Source organism: Ceratosolen solmsi, unplaced genomic scaffold (genome assembly GCF_000503995.2).
Source record: "Ceratosolen solmsi marchali unplaced genomic scaffold, CerSol_1.0 scaffold14, whole genome shotgun sequence".
Taxonomy (NCBI): Eukaryota; Metazoa; Arthropoda; class Insecta; order Hymenoptera; family Agaonidae; genus Ceratosolen; species Ceratosolen solmsi.
The window spans coordinates 9,590,717-9,604,866 of record NW_011948420.1 but is presented as its reverse complement, the minus strand read 5'-3'; the positions used below and the strand labels follow the sequence as shown (position 1 = coordinate 9,604,866).

The window sequence follows — 14,150 nt, the reverse complement described above, 5'->3', positions numbered from 1 at the left end:
TATATATATATATATATATATATATATATATATGTACATATAATAATAATAATAATAATAATAATAATTTATCCAGCTTTTTCTTTTCTCTCACAAACATGCACACACTCATATAAATAAACGTACCTACTCCCTAACTGTCACCTGCCAACTGTCTGTATTCATCTCTACTTTTGATCTATAAGTTTTACATGAGTTTAATGCATATTACTTTATCTTACACCAAATACTTCTTTTCACTTTATCATATTATTGACGTATCTTAGATAAAATAAAAATTATAACACTTTTTATATATTATTTTATATTGATATGAATTTTTTTAATTATTATTGTTTCGAATATATAGAATTATGTAATATGTAATATATATATATATTAAAATTTTAAATTGTATCTTAAATTTTTTATAAAAAGGCATTACAAACACATCTATATTTGTGCACTTATGAATCTAAATTAAAAATAGACCTAATAATATTAAAATGTAGAAAAAACACATAAAAAAAATTAATTCATACGTAATCAGTTAAATTTAGTCTTTAAAAATTATTTCAATGAAAATTTGTAGATTTTACTAAATCACTCTTATCTTGCCTAATCATACAATTTATTCAACAAAATGAAGTCCAAAATTCAACACTGACTCTTTTGGATCTTATCTTTGGTAAGAAGATATGTAAGTAGAATACATTAATTCTAGTCAATTTAACTAAAACAGCTACTGACGATTTAATTAAACTGCAGATTAGCTTCATTGAACTTCCACATTAGATCCTGATTATATTTTCTAATTGTACGAATTTTAACAGTTATTACTTATAATTAATAACTTTTTTCTCCTCAAACAAAAATAAAGTTGAATTATTTCTAGCTGTTTTAAAACCTCGTAAATTCTAAGATCAATAGACCATAAACCTAATGAATGATTTATAGTACAGTAGTAAACTTATAAATATTATAGTTTCTAATGGTTTAATAAATAATAGTATTGAATGTTTTTCTTAAATAAAAAAAAAAAAAAAAAAAAAAAAAAAACAACAACAAACAAACATTTAATTTTGCAGTTTTTCCTAACATTATAATTGTTAGAAACTATATGCTTCGCTAGACTATAGTCTACAATGGACGCTAATGCACTTGCTACATTACCCAACTTCAAAGTAAATAATTCAAGCTCAAATGTAGTTTATTTATGAAATTTGTAATGGTCACAATGTGTTAATATACAAAAAAAAAAAAAGAAAAAAAAAAAACGCAAAAAAGCCGTCAATATTCTTTTATAATATACATATGGATCATAATAAAAGTATTATTAGTGTTAAGTTGCGTATATTATTATTCATTTAAATTGATTTAAAACTTCAGTCGTCAATTTAATTAATAGCATTTTATATGAGGATTTCTTTTAAAAATTGAGAAACTATAAAGACCATTGGTATATTTATGAATTTTGGATTTTCTCATAAAAATTAATTTATTATTTATATAGAAATTTAGATGAATTATTAATTAATATTGTCTTTATCTAATTATTTATGTAACATTGACTTATGCTTCTGACAATTACAACTAACTTTTATAGATTTTATATCTAAATTGTAGATTAAACCGAGAACTGGTATAATTTTATAATTTTGAACAATCTAATAATCATTATACAAATATGGTATAAAATTTTTTAATTATAAACAACATTTCTATTGGAGTAGTACCTGTCATCTATCAACAAGTAATTTCTATCTAAAACACGAAACGAATAGAATTCGAGTATCTAAATTGTGAAAAAAATGGGCTTTTCGTTTTTTGTAGACACTAAATGTATAAATACATTGAGTTAGTCATTTGTGCAAATATATTATATGTTCAATGTATATTAAGACTTATGTTAAACTTAATAACATCAAAACCTCGATTCGTATCGTCTAGAAAATAAGATTTAACTGATCTCCCTTCTATTTTTAAAGCGTAATTTACTTCTGAATTTACCAGAAAACGAATTCCAATGTAGAGTAGATAAATGTCTACCAACCAGTTGTTCATAGCTCAATAATTATTCAATTTGAATTAAAAAAGAGAAATATCTTCAACTTATGAAAAATTTAATATATTGTATTATGAGCTTTATAAGTTTTGCATTTATAATTACTAAGGATAATGTTTACTAGTTCTATGTTTACTAGTATTATTCAATAATGAAAATGTAGTTGGGTAATAATTTAATGGAAATGCTTTGGTTTGGAATTATGTTATTAATGAAATTTTGTCTTCGGCAGGCAAAATAAACTCTTATGATTTAGCTATTAACTAACCAGGAATTTTCCGCCTCTGTTATAGGAAAACATTGGCGCATTACTTACATTGAAATATTAAGTGATAACAAAAAAACTGTCAAAATAAAAAATCAATAAATAGTACATATTTGTGTAGTAGCGAGTAGTGAATACTAAAAATATGTTGTGGATCAAGGATGCTCGCGTGACACCCTGCAGGTGATGCCCTGAAGGTCTGTACTTAATACCAGCGTATAAGCCGTCGCGCTCAAGAATGGAAATTCACTTCTTCTCTTACGCGAGAGCATGAAAATTCTGTTGTAACGGATATTACCAACTCCGCATATAAAATTAAACGTGTGCGTGTAAACAGCGCGAACGAACGGCGCACAAATACGAGGCTTATTCGAGCAGAATTATTCAGTTTTGTAATGATTATGCGAAGGGGCGGGAGGGTGGGAGGGAATGACATAGTCGATAATTTTTATAATACTGGCACATCATTCGCTAAGTAAAGTGCAGTGCAGCGTTTCGCTTAGTACGTATTGCTGAGGCAGTAGGATCGCAAATTTATTCATTAGATCATACGTTTCAAGGAAAAACGTGTCGTTGTTTTGATTTTTAAATTTAATTACATTAAAATTTTACTTTGTAAAATAAATTTGCGGTGTAGCATATATGCGCCAGGTTATTAATTTACTGTAGCTCCAGACGACAAGAGTAACTTATACTCAGCATGCATACGAGGACCAATGAGATTGCAGATGTGGTACGCATGCTACGCTTTCCTGCACTGTTTAGTCATGTTACGTATTCGTATGGAGTTGCCAAATGAGAAAATGCCGAAATTGATTATAATCAGAGCTCCGTGTTGTCAATCGAGTCTACCTTGATGAGAATGCAACGAGTGTTTACACAAAGTTGCGACATGCCGAATGAAATAATGAACAAGCTATTCCGGGCACAATGTCGGTGCTTTCAGTGACGGCCGAGGAGGGGGGGGGGTGTGTGTGACGACATAATATAACTAGATGCACCGGTATCCCATCACAATTTCTTAATAATAACGAAATTTTGAGTAAACATGAAGCTTATTATAAAAGTTGATGAAAATAGGACCTTGTCGATTTACGGGATTCACAAGTAAAATTAGAAAATTCTATAGTCTTAAACATTATAAGCAATGATAGCGTGTTGTTCGAAATTCCAGAAAATTCTTCGCCAATTTCATATATTATTATCTATGTATTTCATATACATATGAATTTATCAGTCTATATTAAATCTCTATATTCTCGAAAATTATAGAGCACCCGAGTGCGTTTATATCTAATCGACGAATCTGTGATTATTAAATCCAGGAGATGCAAATTATCCGTGAAACACGTACCCGGCCCTTCATGAAATTACATAGTTGTAAGAAGCTAATTTGTGTAATAATTATTATTAAATTTAAAAATTAAATTAAATTTGTATAATTATGCCACAAACATAATCTCTCTCTCTCTCTCTCTCTCTCTCTCTCTCTCTCTCTCTCTGTCTTTCTCTCTCTCTCTCTACCTACCTACCTACCTACCTACCTACCTACCTACCTACCTACCTACCTAGCCTATTTTATATAATAAAAATGAAAAATGTAGAATTAATTAGAGTATAAACTGTACATTAGAATTTTTTCTAAAAATAAAACACCATTGCCAAACTTAATTCTTGTAATTCATCCGATAAACAAGTGAGTAAATTTTCAAATCGAAAAATTTTTAATTCTAATAAACAATTTCATAGATGAAATGTACACGATTCTTCATTATTTTACAATACATAAATTTCGAATTTCAATTGAAAAATGTTTGTTTCCATATAATTATTATACATTTTTAATTTCTAATAGTGTAGGATAATTGAATTTCTCGTATTATCTCGGACTCGATATTTTGACGTCGAAACAAAACTTATTTACAAAGAATAATTGATTCAGAGATGCTACGATAAAGACAGATGCTCAAAAGGCAAAGGAAAAATTCAACGAAATTTGTTAACTCTAGGGGAAAAGTTTAAACATTATGAAATAGAACACTTTTTAGCCTCTATTTGATTTCCGAATAGTAAAACTTTATGCTGATTGTCTAACACACGCGGAGACTTTACTCGGCAACATTAAGAAAAACAGAGCACGAGGAGCATCAACTATAAACAAACCTCTCGTTGATTGTTAAACATTTTATCTTTAAATTGTCATGGAATTAAACAAATATAATTGCAAATATAAAAATATACAATACAAATATTAGATACAAAAATTTGCATATTATTTAGTAGATTGATTAAATCAATAGAGCGAATAAATCAATCAAGTTCAATTGCTAATTCTTATAAAAATAGAAATAAAATACAAGTGACTCTTACGCATGTAAATAAAAAAAAAATTAGTAGAATATTATGAATTAATTAGATAATTCATTGAGTAACGAATCAGGAGGGAAAATAATTTACATACTGATATTGTAACCATTTTTTATTCCATTTGGTATTATCATCAACACAAATGCATATTTATTCTATCTATCGGAATACCACCTCCTTCTCGTTCACACACACACACACACACACACACACACACACACACACACACACACACAGAGAGAGTCTCTCACTTCGTTCGTCGTGTCATTGTCATTGTGTAAATGCATAAGGCCTTTGTTTTTCTTAACCCTTGATAGCATAAAATCGCAACAAAAAAAAAACCAATGTAAAATAATTAACGTTCATTAGTAATTGTCTGTATTGAAGACAAATATTTCAATAAAAGTACATCACCCGTAATGGCCACAATCATAAGTGATGTTACGGCAAAGGCACGGAAACAAAGCTGAGAATACAAGATTTTAAAGTGACTAGAGAACGGTCGCTGAGATACAGAGAGCCTTACTATTAAAGGGAACAAGTACTTATAGATCTTCCCGGAATCGCTTGCTCTGGACGGACAGCGACACATGTGGTACTTGGCAGCGGCCACGGATTCTCTCGACTCCCAGTGAAGTACTGTCCTCGCCAGAGTATCGTTCTCAGCCTCCTATCCATTCTCATATCTTTATTTCGTGTTCCCGTTTCGTGGGAGCGTCTCTCCGTGTTTATTGCTCACTGGGAGAATTAGCCAAACCTTCTTTTGTCTTTGCTTTTCGATTATCTTGCGAGTCCGATGTTCTTATTGCTATCGTTAACTGCCTTTTCTCTTCGAGACATATGGACTTTATAGCACAGGACAAAATCATCATCCATTTTTCCGTATCTCGCTTGTTCCATCTCTTTCTCTCCTCCTTATAGTCTTCCGACCATTGACTCTCTCGTTGCTATATCTCTTGCCTCTCAGTTCCTATCACCCGCTGTACCTAACTGTAATTAACACCATGCCAGATTTGAGTAGATGTTTTGAATTTTCAATTGAGAAATTAATCAACAATTGGAAATTTAAAAAAAAACAATATCAATTAATTAACGTAATTAGATGCAATTGGATTTCTTAAACTTTAGCGTTTATTCCGCGCTCTTATAAATTATAACTATTAATTTATTTAGAATTCGTTAGAGTTGATATCAGAATATTCAAACGATGAGATTCTAACAATCAGAAGTCAAATATATTTGAAATTTCATCTTCTATTTTTTTTTTACAAAGACGATGAATGCAAATAATTATTGAGCTCGGTAAACGCTTAAGACTGTTTGAAATATAAGAGGATATCCATTAAAGTAGATCATCGATCTCATTTTGTATGATGTTGCAGCTGCTTTTTCGCAGAATTTCAAATGAATTTAGTATGTATTGTAGTGCTATTAAATGTAGAGGTATGAATGTTAAATATTTTAGGGGTTCTTTTATTCTTTTGGATATTATATTTGCATTGTCGTAGACAGAAGCAATTATAGTTAAATACATGCAGGTTAAGTTCATCCAAAAATAATTTGAATTTGTTTATTCTTTTTTTTTTTTTTCATTTTCAAAACCATAGTTAATCTTATTTAAATTTAATCTTACCAAATTCTTATCAATATTGCATTATACGTGGAATTTTTCAAAACAAAAGCTCTTCTTCCGTATATTAATTTCCATTGAATAATGACACCAGCGCAGCTTATCAGATTTCTAATTCTCTACACTATTGTAAGGGGCACAAAATATCTCTCGTTTCATATTTTTTTTCTCGTTAACTTAAAACTCTTATATTTTATAATTATTTGCCCATAATTTTATAATTACTTCATATTATATAAATATTATTTACTTGATTTAATAATATATTAAAATTTATAATAAATTTTTAAGACGGGAATATTCATACGAAATAATATAAGAATATTAAAATAAGTTTAATACACAAGTTTAATATATATATATATAAGTCTAGTATTTATGTAATTATAGGAAAAAGAAGGTATTATAGTTAAAACTTTATTTAAAAGTGTCTATCATTCTTATTCAAACGGCATACTAAGTTACAACTTTGTAGACTATAGACTATACAAAGAAACAACAAAACTCAATAATCGGTTTCTACAATCGTCTGCCCGAAGAACTTGAAACATTAGATCTATAGTTTCAATCCAAATAAGAATATAAGACAAAGAATAATCGATGTACTTAAACAAAATTGGCAAGACGTAACTTAAATTACGGCGTTACTATTAAATATTGAAATGAATATAGCCATTGATTAAAAATAGATTTTTAGATTATGACTATTATTAATATAAGATATGTTGTTACTCTATAAGTCAGCAATATACAAAATTACATAAATAAACAAGAATTTAAAGAGCTTATAAACGTAGTATTCAGGTAGTAAAAAGATTTTATATTAAATTAGGAAGTTCAAATAACTGTGATTGTTGATCAATGAAGAAACTCCATTATAAATTTAGGCTTTCAAATTAAAGACATTGTATGTAAGAATAGATTACATTAATTGACGTATAAAGCATTGAAGTACGTTGATGTCTCTGACTTTGATGTTCAAGCCGAAGACTTTGAAATCGAAACAATCTTTTTCATCAATGAAAGGCAAAAGATGACAAACCGCATTTCATTCTCTTCAATTAAACAATAAAACATGCTAAATAGCATTGATATATATATATATATATATATATATATATATATATATATATATATATATATATATATATAAAAGGGTTAATGTCAAAAGAATGTTAGAAAAATATTAACATAAATTTATAATAATCATCTGATAAATGATTAAACTCTAATTATAGATATGTTGAGTGTAAAGAAAACTTTATTCCATACTATCAACTTTTTTGTTTTTCGTTTTTTTGTTTTTTTGTTTTTTTGTTTTTTTTTTCTTTGTGTTTTACTAAACCAAATACCTAAAATATGTCAAAATTATCTTATAAACACATATGTAAAAATTATATGCATATAAAAAATTCAGTTTACCAATTATTACAAACTTCATACTTATATTATTACAATTAGACAACAAATCGTCTAAATAGCATTGCGTTATATGTTAGTAAAAAAAATTGTAAGCTATCATTAATTTCTAATGAAGAAGGTAATCACTCGATTCGATACACACTCATTTTTCATTATAATCTAAATATAAGTGGAATACCGGTAGTTATAGTTACTCTATTATAATGTAGGGAGTGTATTGGCTCATTTGACAAATCAATTCGTAAGATAAATATATCGGCAGTAAATTTACTCTATTACCAATACTAGAGCATAATTAGTAATAGTAAGCGTAAGCTTACAGTACTTATCGAGCATGCGCACAATACTCGTAATGCCGATATTAAATGGTCGCGACTAACAACCAACAAGCAGGTTAAAGTTTCCAGATCACTTAACCGAAAGACCTCCAGCATATTCTTCCGTAATAATGTTTTGGACATTATTTGGACAAAATTCTTACCAACGTGGCATTGTTAATGCACACACCCTTTTACATCAACTGGGATTTCAAATAAAAACATTAATTGTTTTTGAATAATTTAAGCTTTCATTTATAAATATACCAAGGCATTATGAAAATTGAGTTTATCAAAAATATTTATAATAAAAGCTAATTGAATTGGAAATCATTCGAGCTGAAAAATCGATAGATGTCGAGTAGACAAGATGAAATTCGATTGACGATAATCAAGGAGAGCCGAGTCTTTTCTACTGGAATAAAATTTGGATAAAATAAAGAGAACGATATATCTCAGTCGTGTCTATTACGCAAATTTTGTAATACTATGGAAAATTAATTAAAATTGGGCTAAATACACGATAATATGATGGTTACGATGTTTAATTAAGGCTTTGTTTTTGTTACAGGCAACATTGTAGATTAGATTACAAGTAAAATATAAGTCATAAGCTTTTCTATCGAATATTTAAAATCCATTTATACAATGAAAATAGAGGAATGACATTTGAGAATAAAATAGGAGAAAAAGTGTTACACTCGACTTATTTCGTGTCTTACTCTACTAATTTCAGTGATTTTACATTTTTATTCGAATCTTCAAAGTGAACGATCTATCGGTCTATGTACTACACTTTATGCAAATATAATATTATCATCATTTTGACAATAAAATTGTACAGATTTGTACATAAAAGCTTTAATTATTATTCAGCTAAGAAATACCTATAATGTCGATAAATTAAAGAAAAGAAAAAAAATTATCATAAATTATTCTAAAATGTACATAATTGAAATTTATAAAAAATACATTATATTTAAATAATCATTATTATTATTAAATATTAATTAATAAGGACATTAGTAGTATAATATATCCTACAGTGTAAGGAAATTTAAGTTTCACTCAATATTATTATAATAAACTATTATTATATTGTTATCATTTATATTATTGTATTATAGTATTATATTATTCATCTATTATGTATATTTCTATATTTCTTAAATTTCAAAACCTACTAGAAATCGAAAATACGTTTAAGGAATTCAAAAAGATGGATTCTTTGAATATTTCAGAAATATAATAAATTTATAATGGTTCCAAATAATAAGTTTGATTCCTCGAAAGAGCAAGAGAGCAAAGATAGATGAAAAGTAAGCGAACTAAAAAAATAAGAAATTGCTTTATAAATTAAGTAGACCCTCGTAATATTTTATAGTGTTATAATACTTAATGACTTGGCAATAAAATTCATCATAATTAATGAAATCTCTTGAATGAATATGTATATGGTAGATATTTCTTCGTTTATGAAAGAAACATTAACATTTATAGTACATAAAATATCAAACTTTTTATAAATAATTACAATTCCATCCTTCTGCTCTCTTTCTCTTTTTATATTTCTTCTTCTTGATCTCAATATTTATTTATTAGAATCTATATATAAATATAGTAATAATATGCCGAGTCGAAATATCTTTCTGTTTTTGATCAAATAAAATAATTTATAATAAATAGTAACGAACCACAGGAATGCTCTGTAGCTTCTGTATTTTTTTTTTCTCGAACTATTTATGTGGCTTATGAATAGTTCCTGTACTTTTTTATTCAAGTATACTCGATCAAAATTTAATATGCATTCAGATGCTTACTTGAATTGAAAGAAAATCAATTTCGTGTCCGTACATACAGGTGTACTTATATGAAATTAAAGATATCGAGGTTAAGAAAAAGCTTTTCCTATAAAACGTTAAGCTTATAAATAGAATGTAAATGGAAAAATAGTAATATGTAAGAGAATTTAATTCTAATATGTTTTACGATGAGATTTATGTTATACGGAAAATAATTCCGTTATAATAATGTTAAATAATAATCTATCGTTAAATAATAGTTAAATAGTTAAATCATAGTTAAATAATAATAATTTTATATCATTTATATATATATATATATATATATATATATATATATATATATATATATATATATATATATCAATTTTAATCATTTTTGTATAATTTGCTGGTCTAAGCTTTAAAAATTTGTAAAAATTACTATCGCGCAATTTCATCCTATAATTCATTAAATAAAATAATTAAATGAGTAAGATTTTTTGCAAGTACTTGAGGGACTTGAGAGACTCGAGAAAATTCTTATTTCAGAAGGTTGTTTTACTTTATAACAAATAAAATTATATATAAAAAAAAAAACAAAAAATTATTTTCATAGCATTATTAATTGAAATGTAAAATTAAAAAATATATTCCTAGATAAATTAATTTTCAATTAAAGGAACAATTTAGGATTTAAACATTAAACATAAAATTCTTTATTTAATATAATCAACTGTACAAGCATATTGGTAACTATTATAAACCTAATTTCTGTTTCAACTGTTTTGTCAACAAGTTTGATGCGCGTAAAGGGGCTTTCATAATGTAAATGCACAATTAAACTATCGCCATAGTCAAATTTATGGAATTTTCTAACTTTAAATGATGTGTTACTGCCAATAATACTTACATTAACTTAATTTAACATTATTTATTAACGACAACGCTCAAATATGAAATACTTATTTATAAATTTGAAAAATAAACTTTAAGTGCTTCTAAATGCAATTTGGATAATTAAAAATAATATCTTTAATTATTAATTAATTCATTATTAATTAAACGATTTTTATATTGACAGTTTTTGTATAATTATATAATTACATAAAAGAGTTAGAAAATCTTATACAATATACATTTTCTTCATAACTTCAAAAAAAAAAAAAAAAAAAAAAAAACAATTGCTTTTATTGAGACAATTGCTAATAATTATTGAGTGCCTATTATTGCCAATCGATCACATAATTTTCGTGACTTTATCGAATTAAAAAAAAATTACAAAATAAAATTCTATCCGAATAGTCATGTTAACATTATCATGAATAGTATTTTCGAGAAAGCAATCGTGTACACAAATCACATATTCAGAGACGCGCGCGTGTAAATGCTTTTGCACCTATGTACATGAATTCTTGATACCGACAAGTACTACTACCCTATTGCAGAAAAGCTAAAAAAAATTGCAAGCCTCGCAAAAGCGTTGAGCGAAAACGAGGTTAATCGCATCGGCTCTGCCTGTCATTCTCCAATGTCATATCGCTCGCAACTCTCTAGTGACAATTTATTCAGGTGTCCGTTACAGCAATACCACCCTTAACTCAGAACCACGGTTCTCCAAGAAAATATCGCGCGCCTGTTTGTACACGTAGCTACAATGACAAACAATCCAATGACTACGTAAATAAAATAAAAGCGCAGGAGTAATTTAAGTATGAGAGAACTATGAGCTAAAGCAGACTAAAACAATACGTCATCCCTCAAGACTGAATATTCGATATTCCTTAAACGTGAAGTGAACGTAAAATAACTGGATGATTAAAATAATAGAGCAATTATTATTATTGTCAATTGCTGGCATTAAAGTTCAGAGAAATACATGTTTACTTGCATGCTTACCAATGAAATGTGAAATCGCATTCTAATTACAATACGCGTCTAATATAAAAAAAATATTGTAATTTTCAAAACGGTAATTCACAACAATAATGTCATTCAATGAATATTAAGACGGAAAGATTAAACGAATAAACGTTAATATTAATAACAACACATGGTAGAAAGAGTATAAAAAAAAAATAAATAAATAAATATACAGCTAATGGATAATCTCTGTTTCATAAATCATAGTATTACGTAGTGAAGTACTGAAATTAATAATGAAGTATAATCGAATATCGTAGGATTAACCTTCTTAAGAGATCTTAAAAGAGTAACGATATCTTATAGAAACTTTTTCATCGTAGTTTGATCATAGAATGCTATTATAGTTTGAAACTAATAATTAAATTCACTTAATTTAATTTAATTATTTAATATTTAATTATCAATGTTATCATTATATTATCACACTATCAATGAGATAGAGAAGATTGTTTCTTCGAGTATCGTAAATATTATCCCCTTGAAAAAATGTTTCGTTATAAGAAAAAACAAAACAAAAGACAAAACAAGATAAAAAACAAAACAAACAAACGAAAACGAAAAACAAAAAAAAACAACGAAAACGAAAAACCCGAAGATTATAATTTTGTTGCGTATGTGATTTGAATTCTAATTACAAAAATACATAATCAGTTTATTAATACAAAGAGCGGACAGCTTTAAGAGCTCAAAATCAAAAAGCTCCCGCGGGATGGTCGAATTGCCCCGGAGACTCTTCTTTATCAACTTACACATCCATTATTAAATACCCTTTCACGCCACTATTGACTTTAACGTTAATTTTTTTTTTTTTTTTTTTTTTTTTATATTGCACGCAATATTATCTCATAATTGCTTGTATATTGTATCTACCTTCGGAGAAATGTTATTATTATCATTTCACTCAATTTATATTATTATATTTCGATAAGCGTGTATATCCATATCTCTACTTTTCCCCGTCTCGTCTGTTATTTTTACTTATTTACCATTTCGTCAGTTCCATATGAAAATATTACAATTCGCTTATTAGTTAGATTATTTATTTTTATATATAAATCATAATTCTTACGTTACGAGTTGTTATAATTTTAATTCGCCCGAGCTTTAAATAAACTATCAAATTTTATTCAGTTTCACATCGATCCTACCCATCTAAAATAACCGATAAATACACCACCCACCACCATCACTTAACGCCCCCCCCCCCCCCTCCCCTCCCCTCCCCCCATCCTCCCCACCACCCAACCCTTTATCTAAATAAGCAACACTCCGTTTTCAAGGAATTACATGAACGCGTAAATAATAATATAGAACGTAGCATGACTGTATTGGTTGACGCGAGCACAAGGCTTTCGGCCAGCTTATCTTCGCGAATAAGAAATAAAAATGAGAAAAGGCCAGGAAGATTGGGCGCGAATAAAAACACGAGATATCTGATCGTAAACGATTTATTACAGACACGTTTGCTAGCAAGGTGGCCGCTTGCCAGGACAAGTACGCAGATGCTAGCGTAGGCAACGTGACCGGAAGTAATGCAGTAAATGTCTTCCTGGGAATCGGCATAGCATGGAGCATTGCTGCAATTTACCACGCTATCAATGGCACAACATTCGATGTCAAGCCGGGCAGGTAAGTGCAAGTGCTCGTCTTATTTGCTTTTCATTTCATAATGTGCATTATTCATGAAGTACTGTGATTATTGCGATGGCCTTGAACAAGCCACTGCTTTCATGACAATTTTATTTTATAACTCGGTAACTTTCTACCCCACTCCTTCGATATTCAATTTATTTCTATATTACGGACTTGAATTTTAAATACAATTCAAATACAATACTACCGATGTCTTTCCATTATAATAAGCTAGCAGCATCAATTTACAGGGCGTAAATTAACGATCTTAACGAACAATTAAAAATCATCCGTTACGTGGACTATTAATTATTATGCAAGAAATTGTTTTGTTTAGAAAAACTGACATGCTTGGTCGAGTGAAATTCAAGACGTTATAGCATTGTTAATTAGAGGGGCTTAACATTAAAATAAAACATATAGAATCACTACGTACATTGTACGACCCTAGCGTTATTTTATTCATTATCTCCCATTACATAATTCTTTTTACATATTATTGTCATTTACTTACTGTTATTCTCTAGAGTCATGATATTTCATTATTCAAAATTTTTTAAGAAATTTTTTTTTTAATAATGATATTGTCACGAGTCTTAAATCAATAGTCAGTCTTAAATCAAAAATATAAAAAAAATTTTACATTAAATTTTTCAATAAAGGATAAATACTAAATGAAAGATGATATGCAGAAATTCAATGAGACTAATCTTAGATTTATCATGCATGTAATTCTACTTTTAACTTTCTGTCCCCCCCCCCCCCT

General features: G+C 28.0%; 1 protein-coding gene across 1 annotated transcript in view; it reads left to right on the top strand.

Moving 5' to 3' along the window:
- Nucleotides 1-14,150, top strand: part of Calx (sodium/calcium exchanger 3) — a 127,118-nt gene that overhangs the window by 93,679 nt on the left and 19,289 nt on the right. The window contains exon 7 of the mRNA XM_011498181.1: nt 13,210-13,381. Within this exon, the coding sequence (XP_011496483.1) occupies nt 13,210-13,381 (172 nt within the window). The remainder of the gene's footprint in view (nt 1-13,209; nt 13,382-14,150) is intronic.